Source organism: Macaca mulatta, chromosome 7 (assembly GCF_049350105.2).
Source record: "Macaca mulatta isolate MMU2019108-1 chromosome 7, T2T-MMU8v2.0, whole genome shotgun sequence".
Lineage (NCBI taxonomy): Eukaryota > Metazoa > Chordata > Mammalia > Primates > Cercopithecidae > Macaca > Macaca mulatta.
Genome location: NC_133412.1, coordinates 89598349 through 89616668, shown reverse-complemented (window position 1 = coordinate 89616668; position 18320 = coordinate 89598349). Strand labels below are relative to the sequence as shown.

At 39.0% G+C, this 18320-nt stretch overlaps 1 protein-coding gene across 9 annotated transcripts in view; it reads right to left on the bottom strand.

Annotated features, from left to right (window-relative positions):
* Window positions 1-18320, bottom strand: part of LRRC28 (leucine rich repeat containing 28) — a 129471-nt gene that overhangs the window by 26430 nt on the left and 84721 nt on the right. For all 9 annotated transcript variants that reach the window (NM_001257772.1, XM_015143127.3, XM_015143129.3 and 6 more), the window contains 1 exon segment: window positions 2988-3090. In NM_001257772.1, coding sequence (NP_001244701.1) covers window positions 2988-3090 — 103 coding nt within the window.

Here is an 18320-nt window from a genome sequence, read left to right as displayed (position 1 = left end):
AACTTTGTTTGCATTTCCATGAATACCAAAGATAATTTTATGAGACTTCTGAGATTTCTTAAAACTGCAACATTTGCTATTTGCTGTTTCTATACCTGTTTATAAGTTTTATACCCCATTCTCTCTCTATTCTCCTTCCGAGATATGAATCTGAGATAAATATATATATATATATCTCAGACTTTTCTTATATTGCCTCACAAGTCCCTAAAGCTGTGTTCATTTTGCTCAGTTGTTGCTCTAATTCTTAGACCCTCAATCTGAAAAGGGTACTGCAATTGTTTCAGAGCTTGTACAGCACAGCAGAAGCTATTCTTATATCCCGGGCCTACATCTAGGCCAGATGCAACATATGATAGCAGTGAAGAACCAAAGGAGTTGATCTTTCAGGTCTCAGATTAAATATTACTTCCTTAAAGAGAACTAGTACCAAGTTTGTTACATTATTTAGGGTTTGCTTGACTCCCTGGCTAGATCAGAAGGTCCATGAGGGCAGGTACTGTGTTGCTTAGCGCATCACTGTATAGCCATTATCTCATACAGTGACCAGAGTAGTTGCTCAATAAATGTTCACTGAAGGAACAACTGGACCAAAATTCTTGTTCTGAATCAAGAAGGGCACTTTCTAGGCTTCAAATACATGTATGTCCTTTTACTAGATTTCCCCCAGGCCCTTGTGCTACTACCCTTTCCCCCTCCTTTCCTTTAGGCTGAGGCACGAAGCAACACTACTGGGAAGTCCCTTTCCACATATCCAACAGATAAAAGAGGCAGAAGAAAGGACACTCTTAATGCTGCTGTGTCAAAGCTTCAGCAGTTATCATCTATTAAAATTCTGAACACATTTTGCCATAGAAATATGTAAGTATAATTTAGGGGGTGCAAAATAGTCAATGAGTCAATAGACTCTTCAATGAGTTTGCTTACCAAGGTAGTGGCCAGAGCCGTTTCTATGAAGAAAGCATTCTGAGTTCAGAGTTAAACCAACAGGCTAAAAAGGCCTTTAGATTATAGGCCATTTGTAAGTAGGACTGCTTATTCCCTCAATACTACTATTAGAAAACTGGTTGTTTGATACCTATATTGTTAATAATTTTATTTCTCTATTACTACTAACAAAAGTTTAATAATAAAAAAAGTCGACTTCTACCTAATTTGTGTATTTTCCCCTAGTGTTTTGCTTTTTTTAAAAAGATTTGGAGTTCTCATCAAATTTACTACCACTGCTACCAGACACCAAGTCAAAGACTTAAAAATATCTCTCTACTTAGCACAAACAGAACTTTCTAGTAGTCAATAACATCTATATCTAAACAACAAAGTATAAGGTACTTTTTCTTTTTTTTTTTTTTTTGAGACGGAGTCTCGCTCTGTCGCCCAGGCTGGAGTGCAGTGGCCGGATCTCAGCTCACTGCAAGCTCCGCCTCCCGGGTTTATGCCATTCTCCTGCCTCAGCCTCCGAGTAGCTGGGACTACAGGCGCCTGCCACCTCGCCCGGCTAGTTTTTTGTATTTTTTTAGTGGAGACGGGGTTTCACCGCATTAGCCAGGCTGGTCTCGATCTCCTGACCTCCTGATCTGCCAGTCTCAGCCTCCCAAAGTGCTGGGATTACAGGCTTGAGCCACCGTGGCCGGCCCACTTTTTCTTAAATAAGAGCTACTCCTTAATTGTGGCAGAGATGCAGATTGCATTTCAGTTTGGTCGCTGAAGGTTCTGGTGTGGGAAAAAGTGCCTTCAGCTTTGGAGCTTGCTTGCATCATTCTATGTACCATGGTGACTACAGGCATTTTATTCACCACCTGGAAGAATTAGGCTATATTAATGATCCTTTAAGAACTCATTAGGATTAATGACTACATAGTATCACAGCTGTGACATAAGCAGCTGTAGAAAAATCACTGAGCTAAAAACACCAATTCTATCATCTTTGCTTCACAGAAAGTTCCAGAATACATCTCTCAGCTTGGAGTTCATCAGCCTATACAGGCACTGAACTCATCTTGGGCTTTCCCAAGATAACAACTGCATAAGTTTTCCTAAAAGAACTGCTCCTAGGACTGCCCCTGGAGCTGTGCTATGCCAACGGCGGGGAACGACTGTCTTCTATGTATATATTTATTGTCATCCCTTTTCTTGCCAGAACTACACATAGCCTGTGCCAAGTCATGCAGGATGATGGGGACTAGAAGGGGAGAGTCAAACATGCTGATTAGGTTGCCTCCAGGGTATTCACTTGGCTGCTGAAGTGGGGAAAGGAAGGTCAGTCACAAGTGGGTCCTGGTGGTTGAGTGGCCCCATCTTAATCCTTGGCCACTCAGGGAAACACTTTAGGGTGGTTCTGTGCCAGCACTGTAGAAGGAGAAGATGAAACCATCTTTCTAAAAGCCTGACTAAAAAGAAAAGATTATTGCTGCTCTGAAAATAAAAGACCATTAACTGAAATATCTGTTTTGGTTGCTAGAATCATGATTTATTTTGAGGGACTATCTCAAATGTTGAGTTCTAAATATTTCCAACTGGTAAAATCCTAGATACTAGGACTGTCACTGCAGTAAAATTGTCATTGCAATGGGCTTCGGAGAAAGAAAAACTTCTAAATTAATGCTGATTCCTCTGCTTTCTGTGACTAGCACCACTGAGTTTATAATGGCACGTGTGGCAATGTATGTACATCAAACCATCACGTGTACAATTTAAATAATTACAATTTTATTTGCCAACTCTACTTCAATAAAGCTGGGGTATGTGGGGGGGAAATAAAGGTGTTTCTTTCCATAATAAAAAAAGGTATACATGGATTCATTTTTCTTTCAATTAGAAAATAACTTACTGATTGAACCCAGCAGGCAATATTCCAAACTGCCTGCCCAATACCCTTAGTTTCTAAGGATACTTGGTTTAGCATATCAAGGGCAAAGACAAAATTGAACAGAAGTACCAAAAGTAGCTAATCTATTTTTTAGTTCAAAATGTGAAATTGGCCTTACCCACTGCACCCGATGACTTTATTGTACAGATAAGATGGCAAGCCTTTCAGGTGAATGTTGTTATCCACGTATACATACTGTAGTTCTCGAGATCGACCTAAATCTGGATTAGAAAGAAAAGTGCTGTAATTCCTATATACAGGCACCATTATAATGTGAAATATAAAATGTAATACATAATATTAGAAATACTCAAAAATTTCTATTCTGGAAGAAAATCATAAAAAGTGTTATATAAAGTAAGCTATAGCTCAGCCTAAACAAGCCTAGTTCTGCCCCTTGATACAGATTCTTTGCTTGGTCAAACTTTAGTCAGGTTCCTAAACCTTCTTCTAGGTCCACATGTGGACCTTGTAAAATCCAGTTTTAGCAAAGAACTCTGCTAAGTCAGTTTAGCAAGAACCCCTCACTTGGGATATCTGATTGGGTTCCTCCTTTCTCCCCCATCTCCTAGGTCTAATCACCCTGGCCTGTCTTTAGCAAGAATTCTACTTGGTCAGTCATCCCTTTTCTTGCCAGAACTACATATTGTCTCCTTATTCCTGATGTTTCCTCTCAGCAGTTTCCATCCACTGATCACCTTGCTCCTTGGCTGTAAATTCCTACTTGCCCATGTTATATTCAGAGCTGGCCCAATCTCTTTCCCCAACTACAAGACCCAGTTGCAGCGGTTGCTGCACCTAGGCTGATGGTCTCAAATAAAGTCTTCCGTACTATGCTTTAACAAGTGCCACTGAATCACTTTTTCTTTAACACCTTATACAGAGATTTCCTGTGTCTCACCTCCCATGGCAAAGGTGGATGGAGGAGAGGATTAGGGATCAGGCATTGGCTAGGCAGGAGTCTTAGGATCCAGGCAGATGTAGGAATAGAGAGAACTTCCCCGTGAGGAAGAAGTAAAGCAGAACCCAAACCCCAGTCCCGTGGGGTGGGACAGTGGCATAGACAAGACTTAAAGGCCAGAGAGCAGGGGCTGGAATGGGTATGAACCTGGAAAAGGAAGAAGTTGAGAAAGGGGGCCCCAAAAGAAGGGTCTACAACAGTAACAAGAATGTCAGAAAGAGGCAGAACTCAAGTATTTCCCAGAGGTAGCAGGGCAGTGAGAAGGCAAAGAGTGGAAGAGGATCCAGTGAGGAAATAAGGCTGAAAGTACGGATGGAGATTCCCAGCAAGAACAGGTGGTAGAGACACTTCTCAGATATCCAGGCCATCCCTTCCCATGTGCCTAGGAATGTGCAACCAGCTCTCCTCTCCACTCCTAAGCACTCACTGACTAGGGCTATTTGTCTTCATTGTCACAGAGGTACACAACAGAGTCCTGAGCAGTCTTGCTAACCATCTGCTCTTAAGAAAGAACATAATATGGCGGGGGTGGGAGGTGGTGGTGCTTATGCCTATAATCCCAGCACCCTGGGAGGCCAAGGCAGGTGGATTGCTAGAGCCCAGAAGTTCAAGACCAGTCTGGGCCACATGGTGAAACCCTATCTCTACCAAAAAATACAAAAAAAATTAGCCAGGTATGGTGGCATGTGTCTCTAGTTTCAGCTGCTCGGGAAAGGTGAGAGGATTGTTTGAGCCTGGGAGGTTGAGGCTGCAATGAGCCAAGATCATTCCACTGCATCCAGCTTGTGCAACACAGCCAGACCCTGATAAAAATTTTAAAAAAAGAGAGAGAAAAAAGAAAGAACATAGTCTTTGAAAGGTTTTCTAGGGTTCTGCTTACGAAAACAGAAGATAGCCTGAAGGACAGCTCTTCCTCTTAATCTTTCTTTAGTTTAGGAAAGTCAAAGGCCCAGATAGCTACATTAGGAGGCTTTTAGATTCATTTATATTGCAAAAGAAAACCCATTTAACCATTAAGGACCTTTAGGCCTATGCTAGGCCTTGGAAATACAGCTATGAATACAGAATTAACCTATGTGGAAACAGGAAAAACGGTAACTGTAATATAATACGATCACTTCTGTTAGAGAAGCTGGTTGAAGGTCTTAGGTTCACAAATGGGTTCTGGATAATTTGTCCCAGAAAGCAGGAGGAGCGTAATATAAAGTTAAGGTAAGAAAGAGTTCCTGTGGGAGACGGTAGGGTGGGTTAACATTACTTCCTGCTGGTCCTATTACAATCATCCTGCCCAGTTACAAAAATGAACCACAATTTCCCTCAAAAGGGTTACAACAATTTACACACCTACCAGCCACGTATGAGAGCACCTGCTTCCTCATAGGAAGCAAAACGTCATGTTTTAAAATTTTTGCCATCCTTATAGGTAAGAAAAGGTATCTTGACATTGTTTTAACTTGCATTTTTCTACTTATGAGTTTGAACATTTCAAAACTATGTCTGAGGGGCATTTATATACATTTTGTAAATTGCCTGTTCAAATATTTTTCTCATTTTTTGATCAGGTTTTTGGTATTTCACCCCTTGTTTTTATGAGTCCTTTATGTATCAGGGACATGAGTTCCACATCTGTGGTTTATGTTATAAATACTTTCTCTCAGTTTGTCAGCTGTCATTTAACTTAGTTGATTATGTATTTTTGTCATGCAAAATTCTGAAAAGTCTTCCAATTTATCTTTTTTAAAAATTGCCTCCAGATTTTGAGTCGTAGTTAGAAAACCTCTTCCCTGTGACATCCAAGTTTAAGCAGAATTCACCCATATTTTCTTCTAGTGTTCATATGGTTTCATTTTTCTCTTCCTTTTTTTTTTTTTAAACAAATTGAGTTCTAATTCATTTGGAGTCTATTCTTATACATGGCATAAAAGTACAGCTAATAATTCCCCTTTTCAAATGGTGATTCAGCTGTCTCAGTGTCATTTATGAACTTTTTAGTCCATTTTTACTCCAGTACACCAAAAAGAAAAAAAGATCTCTAAGACTAGAAGATAAAAACAATTATAAAGTGTACATATTCCAGAAGAGAAAAACTGTGGTGCTAATTGAGCTGCAAATATGTAAAAAATAAGAGACGAAACCCCAAAGATTTCACAAAAAAACTAGCAGAACTTATAAATGAATTCACTATAGCTACAGGATACATTTCAACATATAAAACTCATTGATTTTCTATATACAAATAACAACCGACCAGAGAAAGAAATCAAGAAAACAATCCCATTTTTGATAGTATTTTTAAAAAGTACCTAGAAATGAATGTAACTAAGCAGGTGAAAATGTAACTAAGGAGGTGAAAAGATACACTGAAAACTATAAAAAACTGATGGGAGAAAATTAATAATACACAAATAAATGGAGAGATATCCAGTGTTCGTGGATGGGAAGAATTAATATTGTTAAAATATCCAAACTACCCAAAGCAATATACAGATTTAATGTAATGTCTATCAAAATTCCAATGGCATTCTTCACAGAAATAGAAAAAACATCCTAAAATTCATATGGAGCAAAAAATAAAACAACAACAACAACAACAAAACGCAAATAGCCAAAGCAATACTGAGACAGAAAAATAAAACTGGAGGCATCTCACTTCCTGATTTAAAATTACTTTACAAAGCTATGGTAACAAAAGCACTATGATGCTGGCACAAAAACAGAAACCTGGACCAATGGAACAGAACAGAGAGTCCAGAAATAAATCCAAACATATATGGGTACCAAGAGGACATAACAGGGAACAGAAAGTGTCTTCAATAGATGGTGCTGGGAACGCTGGATTTCCACATGCAAAAGAATAAAATTGGACCCTTATCTTACACAATACACAAAAATCAACGCAAAACTGATTAAGAAACCTAAATATAGAACCTGAAACCATAAAGCTCCTAGAATAAAACATAGGAGAAAAGCTCCTTGACACTGGCCTTGGCAATGATTTTTTCGATATCACACCAAAAGCTCAGGCTACAAAAACAAAAATAAAGGAGACTACATCAAATTAAAAAGCTTCTGCACATCAAAGAAAACAATTAACAAAATGAAAAGGCAACCTACTCACTGGGAAAAAAAAATAAGTGCAAACCACATAACTGATAAGAGGTTAATATCCAAAATTTATAAAGAACTCTTATAACCCAATAGCAGAAAAACAACTCGATTAAATAATGGGCAAAGCATCTAAACAGACATTTTTCCAAAGAACATATACAAAAGGCCAACAGGTATATGAAAAGGTGCTTAACATCACTAGTAAAGGAAATGCAAATTAAAACCACTATGAGATTACCACCTCACACCTATAAGGATGGCTATTATAAAAAAGGTAAGAGATAACAAATGTTGGTGAGGGTGTGGAGAAAAGGGAACCCTAGTACGTGTTAGTAGGACTGTAGATTGGTGCAGCCATTATGGAAAACAGTATGGAGGTTCCTAAAGAAATGAAAAATAGAACTACCACATGACTCAGCAATCCCTCTTCTGGGTATATATCCAAAGGAGATACAATCATCGCCTCATAAAGACATCTGCACTCCCATATTCACTGCAGCATTATTCACCACAGCCCAAGATATGGAAACACTGTAAATGCCAATTGATGAATGACCAGATAAAGAAATGTGGTATGTATACATAATGGAATATTTTTCAGCCTTAAAAAAGAGACTTATGCCACAACCTGGATGAATCTGGAAGACATTATACTAAGTGAAATAAGCCAGACACACAAAGAAAAATGTTGCACAATCTCACTTATATACAGAATATTTTTTTAAAAAGAGCTCCACGCCTGTAATCCCAGCACTTTGGGAGGCCAAGTCGGGCACATCACGAGGTCAGGAGGTGGAGACCATCCTGGCTAACACGGTGAAACCGTCTCTACTAAAAATACAAAAACATTAGCCATGATGGCGGGTGCCTGTAGTCCCAGCTACTCGGGAGGCTGAGGCAAGAAAAGGGCATGAACCCAGGAGGCAGAGCTTGCAGTGAGTCGAAATCGTACCACTACACTCCAGCCTGGGCGACAGAGTGAGACTCCATCTCAAAATAAATAAATAAAATGAAATAAAATAAAAAAGAGCTCAAGTACACAAGAAGACTGAAACAGGGGTTATCATGTGGTAAGAAGGTAAGGATGGAAAATAGCAGACATGTAGGATGAACAAGTTCAGAGATCCTAATGTACGACATGAAGACTAAGGTTAATAAACTTGTACTGTATTACAGAATTTTGTTAAATATATTTTTAGCTGCTCTTGTCATGAAAAACTATGTGAGATGATAGATATGTTCATTTGTTTGTCTACAATAACCACTTTACTATTTATTTGTATCCCATAATATCATGTTATAAACCTGAAATATACATAAGAAAATTTACTTAAAAAAAAGTACACACACACACACACACACAAAACCTTCTTCAATGGAAAATAACACCGAACAGAGGTCATACAATTTGGAAGGGAAAAATGTGTACCACGTATACAGGTTTTTATGTATTTTTTAAATGGGTAATGGTTGTAATGAAAATATTTTTGGTAAGTATGCTTCCATTAAAGCTGGAGAAGTAAATTTACAATGAATTCTGGCTTTAGTATAAACAAAATATTTAAACTTAGAATAAAGTCAAGTTTTAATACACCTACTTTCAGTTTTTGATATTTTTTCAAGTACTTTAATGCCCTAAAAAATTAATGTTCTAGAAAAAAATCATAGGAGTGCACATTCTTCCTTTTGCCTTGGGCTTCAAATGTCTCAACATGGCATTGCCAGATCCTGTCTTGATTCAGATTTTTGCTATTTTGTTTACCATGGATTTCTTTGCATTAATTTTATTTCTTAAAATATTGTATTAAAATGTAATTTATCTTAAAACAAAAGGAAACAAGAGTCATTTAAGGCCAGAAGTTTAAGATCAGCTTGGGAAACAGCAAGATTCTGTCTCTACAAAATAATTAGCTGGGAGTGGTGGCACATGCCTATAGTTCCAGCTACTCAGGAAGCTGAGGCAGAAGGATCACTTGAGCCCAGGAGTTCGAGGCTGTACTGAGCCACAGTTGCACCACTGCACTCTAGCTTGGGTGACAGAGCAAGACCCTGTCTCAAAAAACATGAATGAATGAATGAATGAATGAATGAATGAATGGATGAATGAATGAATGAACGAACGACTATTAGCTGGGCATTGTGGCCCACGTCTATAGTCCCACCTACTCAGGAAGCTGAGGCAGGAGGATCACTTGAGCCCAGTAGTTCAAGGCTGCAGTGAGCCATGACTGCGCCACTACACTCCAGCCTGGGCAACAGAGTGAGACCCTGCTAAAAAAAATAAAAAATAAAAAGAGAGGCACTAACTCAGAAATAAGTCACTGAAGAGAATAATTTGCTCACCGTGGGGATAAGAGGACTCATGTGTCTGACTATTCACTTACAAGGCATGTGAGCAGAGCTTCTGTTTGCTCATATGTTAAATGGGGTAACAGTACCTGGTCCCTCAATATTACCAGTTGCAAGGTTACTGAATGTTTAAAACAATTGTGATATTTAAATCAGCATACAATATGTTTTTTAAGCATCAGACTAGAGAATTACCAAAATATTGCATACTGTAAACTTAAGTAAACATTCATGGACATATCTATTGGTGTAAAAGGCAACACATTTATAAAATATAGATGGGAAAACTATAAATACCAGAATCCACTTGCATAAAAAAGGCCTCAACATGGTACTAAAAATGCCTATTTTATTTCTTCACTACTTCTCTGGTATACATAAAGAACTCTTACAACTCAGTAGCAGAAAAACAACTCAATTAAAATATGGGCAAAGCATCTAAACAGACATTTTCCCAAAGAACATATACGAAAGGCCAACAGGTATATGAAAAGGTGCTCAACAAATCCTACAGTCACAAATAGAAGACTTTAAAAACACATAGAACACCTTGGAATTTTTTTTTTTTTTCCAAAATGAAACTGCGTTGATAAAATGCAAATGATCTCTGGTCTCAGATTTGTCTTTCAGAGCCCCTTGAAAGACAAATCTGAGCAGGGCTCACAGAAAGCAGGAAATATTCTTTACGTGGGTATATGCAATGGTAAGGGGCAGAGCATACTAGTTAAAAGAGCAGGAGCACAGACTTGGAGTCAGACAACCTGGGTTTGAATCCTTGTTCTAATCACTAAATGTGTGGCTTAGTTTCCTCATCTGTATAACGGGGAAAATAAAGCTGTCCTCAGGTTTAGTGAGAATTGCTAACAAGGTTTAAAAATTATCAAATAGAATTCTTGGCACACAACCTTCTCCAATATATGGCAGTTACTGTTCTCTTTATTAGTAAGTGACATATTTGGAAGTACGTGCCTACAGTAGAAGGCGGCCAATTAAAATTGAGAATTCTCTTTGGCATGCAGCAAATGGTAGTAACACTTTTCTATACTTTAATTGCACAGAAAAGAGTTGGAGGCAACAGCCTCTAGAGACAATGATTTATCCCCTCAAACCAAGGACACAAAATGAGACATGACAGAGGAAGCACCTCTTTTCTCTATACTGCAAAAGAGCTTGTGCAAATTAAATGAGGTGACATGCAAAGATCACACAATAAAGTTAAATAAAAGCTGGCACTTGCTACCTCTTACTAGTTTAGTCTTCTTTCCCTATGTTAGTTTTATAGGAAAAAACGAGTTGATAATTTAAAAATGCTATTAGGTTCAGATCTTGTCTTCGCTTTTCAATATTCCAGATAATTCAGTTTGTACCTCCTGGCTACTTTGAGGAAGGTAATTTTTTAATATATGCCCACCATGAAACAGACTATTTTATGTTAAAGCTGAAAGAAAATCAGTACCTGCTATGTTCAGATTATATATTAGGCAGCATAATGCCACATGGACATGAGTATGTAATACAGACACTTAAATTTTCCAAATACACAATCTGATAAAGAGTAGGGAATGGCAGTACTGAAATTAGATAATGCAGTGGGTGCTGGAGTCAGAACTGAGTCTGAATCCTGCTTCCCCACTTGCTAACTGCTTCCTGACATGAAGGGAAATGAAATGTTCTGAGCCTGTTTCCTCCACTGCAACAAGGGGATAAGAGTACCTTTCTCACAGACCTGTTACGAAGATTAAACAACATATATGGTGCCCAGCTTTATTCCTGGCAAAATAATTGGTACTCGATACATCTTAGTCTTTTACCTCCTACTTCTGAATACAAAGAGGAGATCACAAAACAGTGTGGGATGATGAAGAGAACCAGGCAGCTCTGCAGTTTTAGTTGGCACAGCACAGCCTGGTGGGGAGGCCAGGACACCACAGCGCCAGGCAAGGTCACAGGCTGTAAAGGCGGTGCTGTGACAGCCTCTTGAGAGCGTGATCCTGGCCAGAAGGCAGTCGGCTGGCAAAAACCCCAAGCACAATGGAATGGCATTCGTAATCACTACGAGGCTGAAATACAAACATGTACTTCATGAAAAGGCTTTGAGATATTTCTTACATTCTTGAGACAAAAAAACCTTCACTCAATAATTAACTTTGGAAGAGATCACTCATCTACTAACCACTGGGGTGGTTTTTTTCCTTTTATTAATATTAATGCACCAATACCTTACAATAGATATATCATGCAATAATATTTTTTAAAGTTCTTGAGCAAAAAAGGCTCAGTATGTAAAATTTATAAAGCAAGGAAGCTGTCCATCTGCATAGATGCTACGGCCATAAAGAACTTTTTCATGTGGCTTTTTAAAGTACTGTACTGTGTCCAGAATATTTCCTTTTTTCTTCCAAACTCACAGATCAGAGTTTCTGACTTAGAAATTAGCAAAATCTAGGAGTCCTGCACAAACTCCAATTCTGTTTGTTTGTTTGTTTGTTTGTTTGTTTTCAACCTCAAGGCTCTGGCATATGCAGTCCACATGGCTGAAAATGGAACAAAAAGCTCCTGTGTATTCAGACTACTGCCCTTTTAACCATACTGTAAAAGCGAGCATGGAATGACAGCACAGGAGAGGACAGAACAGGGTCTGTGTTTACTCCATGCTGACCAGTATGAAACTCATTTATTTTATCAAAAGGTGAATGTATATTCTCATCAACAAAATGATGGGCCAAAAGAAACAACAACATCAAAGCAATCAACCAAAATAAATTGTTTGGAATGCTCTATCAATGTTAAACCAATTATCACAGTTCAATAAATCAGAGATACTATTAGTCATAATTACAATGCTTTAAATATTATAAAATGTGGGCTTCTTAGTAATAAATTCAGAATAATTTACAGTGTATTCCAAAATAATTCTTAAAATGAATTTAAATTACCTACATGATGCTTTTTACAAAGACAACCCTTCAACCACTTTCTCAGAGTAATAAATTTTTAAGTGCTAGCCTCTTTAAATACACACAACACACAGATTCCATTAACTCTCTTACAAAGTCACTGTCTTTCTAGTCTATTCAGCTTTTACAAAATAAGACCTCACAGTGAATTATAATTTAATAAGATAACTTTATACATGGTAGATCACCAACTGTTAAATTAAAATAAATAGATTTTAATGAATTTGAATGACTGCAGGCTTCCTTTGCTGTTGGTTTAAATATTCATGCTGCAGCATCTCTATTTCTGTTGCACAGTTCGGGTAACAAAGAGATGACAAGCAGTGGGCTGGGCACTGTGCTCAATGCTTGGGGTCCAAACATGAAGACACACACTTCCTACACTTCCTTACAGTCTAGTTACAGAGTAAAAACAGTTCATATTGACTGTATGCTTATGTGGTATTTATAAGTGATACATGTTTTATGGATCTTATTCTCACAATCGTGCTATGAAGTAGGTGCCAATATTACCTTATTACTGAGACTTAAATAACCCTCCTAAGTCCAAGATTACACAGCTATTAAGTGGTAGAGCGGGGATTTAAAGGCACATATGCCTGTTTCACCATGATGGAAGTTAGACAGCCTCCCCCAACACATTATTTCTATACAAGCAGGACACTCCCATGCAGGGCAGGGAGTGGTACTACCTAGCAGGATGCCTGGGGGCTGAGGGTGAGAGAGCTGGTTCTTGCCCAAAGCATCCAGGTACAGTATCGGAGTTGGATCTTGAAGCAGACATTGCCAAGGAGATAAGTGATGAACCAAGTTTCTCTTTGCTTGCTTTAAAGGACTAGAAAACTGGTGGGCTAGTTCTAACTTACAGATTTATGGCAGAAATACCAAGAATTCCTTCAGAGAAGATCCTAGAGAAGGAAACTGGTTGACTGTCCAGTATGGACTTCGAAAATACAACCCTGCCATGGCAGCCTGTGTGAAGAGCAAAATGTCTTCACTGCATTGTACCTTGAACTGCTGCTCAGCTGCACTATGTGCCTGTGTTTCTGGTTTGTTTGGAACTTAAAACTTCACTGAAAGCTATGACTGATGGAAACTCTAGATTCTTGCTTTTAAGTCAATTCATAACATCTTCCAGACTTCACTAGTACTGCACATTCTTGTCACTATTTAAAAAGCTGTGAGTTCCAGAACCAGAATAACAAAAAACTCCTGGTAAACATTCTGCTCATGGTGCTAGCCCTCATACTACTATTTTTCTAAGCTTCACGTTGTGCCCTAAGAATGAGCAGCATTTCTTTTTCTTTTAACTGATATTTGGGAGAACAGGGCTCACTTTCTTCACATTAATCATGTCCCACCCCCTAAATCCTACTCCAAAACTTAGAGAAAAATACAAATTTGTTCACTTAAAGCTCACCTAATCTAGCTGTACTTTTCTCTTCATACGTTAGCATAGTAAGTCAACGTCTGGCCCTTGCTGCAGAAGCCACATGAAATAACCGTTAACTTCCTAAGAAAACCTAAACAAGAGAAAAACCCTTATGCAATGAAAGAAAAACAAAGCACTGTCAGAAGACAGTAGAATAGGCTGGGCGTGGTGACTCACGCCTGTAATCCTAGCATTTTGGGAGGCTGATTCGGGTGGATCACCTGACGTCAGGAGTTCGAGACAAGCCTGGCCAACATGGTGAAATCCCCATCTCTACTAAAAATACAAAAATTAGCCAGCCATGGTGGCATGCACCTATAATCCCAGCTACTCAGGAGGCTGAGGCAGGAGAATCGCTTGAACCCGGGAGGCGGAGGTTGTAGTGAGCCCATATCGCGCCACTGCACTCCAGCCTGGGCAACAGAGAGAGACTCCATCTCAAAAAAAAAAAAAAAAAAAAAAAAAAAGACAGTAGAATCGGCTCAGAAGAGTAAGCAGCACAAGGATAAAGAAGAGTTTTTGTTACAAATACTTACAAAAAGACAGAGCTCAAAAAAAAGCATTGCACATCCATTTCCTTGACAAAATTTGCATTCTAGAGTTCTAACTTTTCTCCTGAAAGATCTATATGGATTTTTGTTAACAGACTCATTCTCTCATTTCTTCCCACTACTAGATTTTGAACCTTGCTTTCAAGACTTTCTTTTCTCTGTTTTCATTACATAGAGACCTGCCCAACAATTACTATAGAACATCATTTTGTCACAAGCTTGGGTCCCCTTTTTGAAAGCAGGTATCACACCTTCTACTCAAACACAGAACTCACTCCAACCTTTGGGACTTTTTGTCCGTACTAGAATAAAGTTCTTCACTGAAATTTACTTAAGGTCACAAATTCTGCAAATTGGTCCCATTAAATAATGACGTCAAGGCCACAGTTCTTCAAACTGCAGATGAAATGCATTCACAGTTCAGTACAGTACAGTTTACACTCATCTGTAAGTCTGAGATTAGGAAATTATTAACTGGTTTCCAACTAGTTTCAATACTAGATTGAAGTTTAAATAGTTTTACTGTGTGGACTTTAATTTTTATTAAAAAATGGTAAACAGCAATTCTTTTCCTGACTTTCTAAGCAAATACAGAGAAAGTAGGAACAAGAGACAATAGAAAAAACAAGTACAGTTAACAGATTTGTGCCTTTTATATGCCATTTACAAAAAGAGAAGGGATTTCAGCATGTGCTTTGAAAATGCCTAGGAGCTAGTTTCTAAAACTGCACCATTACTTGCTATATATTTTTTCTACATAAGGCATCCAATTCCTACAAACAAATACAAGTACTACCACTATAAAAAACTGGAGTGTTCTCCTGTTACGTGACAAAGGGCCAGCTTTATACCCTTATCAAAGTCATGGAGTGTGGTCTGGAGGACTGGTAGAATCACGCTAAAACATGAATCTCTGCACTCACATGCTTGCTTGTCCGCTAGGATCGTTCTATAAACAATTTTAGGTTAGTGCAGAGATACATTCATTTTTAAAAATCTATTTACATTTGATATTTTTCAAACATCATTTCAGTATGTAGCACAAGTCCTTGACACACAGAATAACTCTTCCCAATAAAATAAACACTACTAGAATCTCCAAGAGATAACTCTGGGGCTGGTTTAGAAACCCAGTTAATTTTCCTTAGTAGAAAGTTATTTTCTACTAGCTGTTGGGCTTACTACATGGTGGTTTATGCACAAGCTATTCTGTAAATCTCAATGTCCTGTGCCAAACGTTCCTGATTACGAATTCAATCGCTTTTTTTTTTTTCTTCTCGTTCTGTTGCCCAGGCTGGAGTGCAGTGGTGCAATCTTGGCTCACTGCAACCTCCCAGGTTCAAGAGATTTTTGGGCCTCAGCCTCACCAGTAGCTGGGATTGCAGATGCCTGCCACCACATCCAGCTAATTTTTGTATTTTTAGTAGAGACGGGGTTTCACCATGTTGGCCAGGCTGGTCTAGAACTCCTGACCTCAAGTGATCCACCCACATCAGTCTCCCAAAGTGTTGAGATTACAGGAGTGAGCCACGGGTCCCAGCCCAATCACTGTTTTTTAAGTTAACATTCAATAAGAATTCCATCGCTAATGTGGGTACAACTTTTGTTTTCTTGTTTTCTTAAACTACAGAAGTTACTGGCATTGAGTTTGGCTGACACGGCATTTCCTGGGAGCTAACTAAAGGATGCTCTTCCATAGTCAATTTGTGAATGGGCAACCTCACAATCCTTCTATCTATTATTCAACATTAAGTGAGTTGTGGATAATTGGACTTATTAATTATGCAATGAAAACCAGAAGCGCATGGTTAAAAAGCCTTAGAGAAAAAAATCATTTTCTTTATATCTCCCTACACTTTCAGAAGCCAAGAAATGAGTTGCAGTTGTCTGAGTTATTTAGTTAACGGAGCTATATTGAATCAAAAGCAAATATTCAAGTTTTGAGGCCACTATTAAATTTCATAGCACTAGGCTCAAGTGACTGCTTTCCCCTCTTCCTTGCTGATAGTCACCACCGTGAACAAAGCTTCTATCTGTAGAATCTTCTGTCACTCAGTTGTGCTAGCATAGTAATAATAGGAACATCCTTTTCTTTTGATGCATCTTTTCATCTTAAGAAGAACACAGTCAAAGAGTCTTAATGGTTTCAACAGTATTACAAGTGACTTAGGGAAACATACTCAAAGACTGTTAATGGGTTAGACAGTATTATAAGTGATTTAAGTCATCCCTTACATATGGTATCTTTAGTTACCTTTTGAAGAGGCTATAATCTTACATTTCTTTAAGAAGCCACTTGAAGACTGGTTTTCTCCTAAGTCACACTTCTTTGGCAAGAAACTGAATTCATTAAGTGGCTCCCCAAAATAAGATTCCCACCTCCTATCATAGGGAGCGATATCACAGCATTCGTTTCATAAAACTTTCAAGTTCCTGTATTATTCTTATAGGATCAAGGCTCTTATAACACAGAAGCCTTCTAATATTTGAAAACCTTAGAGGTACATGTGAGTGTGTGCCTGTGTGTATGTGCAGAGTATTTCCAAACTACTGTAAAGAGATACCCCTATTTGCTAAGTTTCTAAGAACAGTTCAGTTCTCCAAAAAAAAAAGGCAGTATCAGAGGCTGCATGCTTTGTTTGGCTCTCTCCCAGATAGTTCTTAGCATTAGATGGCTTTGGTTTTTCAGAAAAAGGTTCATGGAAAGGTTTTAAGTGTATAAATTTAATTGTTTTCTTCCTAAAGACAGAACTGAATTCAATTTCCAAATCGATCTTCATGATGGCAAAAAATACCCCCAGAAACAGAAAGACGAGAATGAGGAAACTGTGGCTATTTTGGTCAGCTTCAGTTTCTTCATCTCCGTGGATTATCCTGTCTCTAGTCTCCTGAAGCCTTCCTTGAGTGACCTCACACAGAGCTCTCTAGCTGTCTCATCCATTTCTTACAAAGAATATCCAGTATACCAGATGCAGCAAGGCCACCAGGGCTTGTATTTGCTCCCTGATCCTTTCTTCCTGCTGTTCTCAAAGAATCCAGTTTTAGACCAGGACAGAGCATTGCTTCAGGTAGCCTGCTTCTTTTATACTGGATAATCTTCATCATCATCATCCTCTTGCTTGTATGCTTTTCTAAAGTAAAGTAAAACCTATTCACAGGCCCATATTCTGCCAGGGCTGTAAGCCTTATGGGCCAGGATGGTGACCAGAGCCTTGTGGAAGCTGCTTCCTATCCTGGGCTATCTGCAGGCCAAGATTGGGAGTTGTGGTTACTTCAACTGCCATAAGGCATCCTCCTCAAAGTGCAGAGTAGACCCTCTTGCCTCTAAAGCTCTTTGACACCACATTCACAAATTCACAAAGGAAGGTTGCTCCTGACACAGAGGCAAGGCTTTGGAGTAACAAGAAACCTAGAGACAGAAGCTACTCTGTAATAGTTCAACTCACCACTGAAGATTGTGTACCAAAGAAGAGATGCCCACCTCCCTAGCCACACTGGCCATTAGCATGGTGCATACAGAAGATGCCCTAGTAAATAACTGAGGGTGCCAAGGCAGAAGAGCAGACTAACCATGTGTATGTAGCACTCAGTTCTCTACCAACAACCATTTCTTTAACCTTGTACCAGCCACTGCAAGTTGGGTCCTCTGTTGCTGCAAGCATTCAGCATGACACACAGCATCACTCCCAGGGCCCCAAACATGACAGTGGTCAGCTTCCTATGGGAATGGCTTCCCTCTATTCTCCCACCACCACTGCCACCTTGGCACATACTCAGCTTGTGTCACTGCTGAAAGAAAGGCAGGAATGAGTGGCCAATGACTAGGGGAATGAGGAGCCAAGGCTAAGGAACCATAGTGAGGGAGGCAGAATAGGCAAGGCGAAGGGCACAGTAACCAGCTGCAGCAAACAAAAGTCATTCAACTTAAGGAGTTCAATTGTGTGCAGGAATCTAGGCAGAGCTAGGGCTCTAGAACCAGATGGCATTGTGGTAAGAGCACATCTGAGTATCAGACAAGAGAAGAGGGCTATGGATCAGACTCTGGCAGGCTCAATGTAGCCAGTAGTTGTATGAATGGTTTACAGCTGAGACA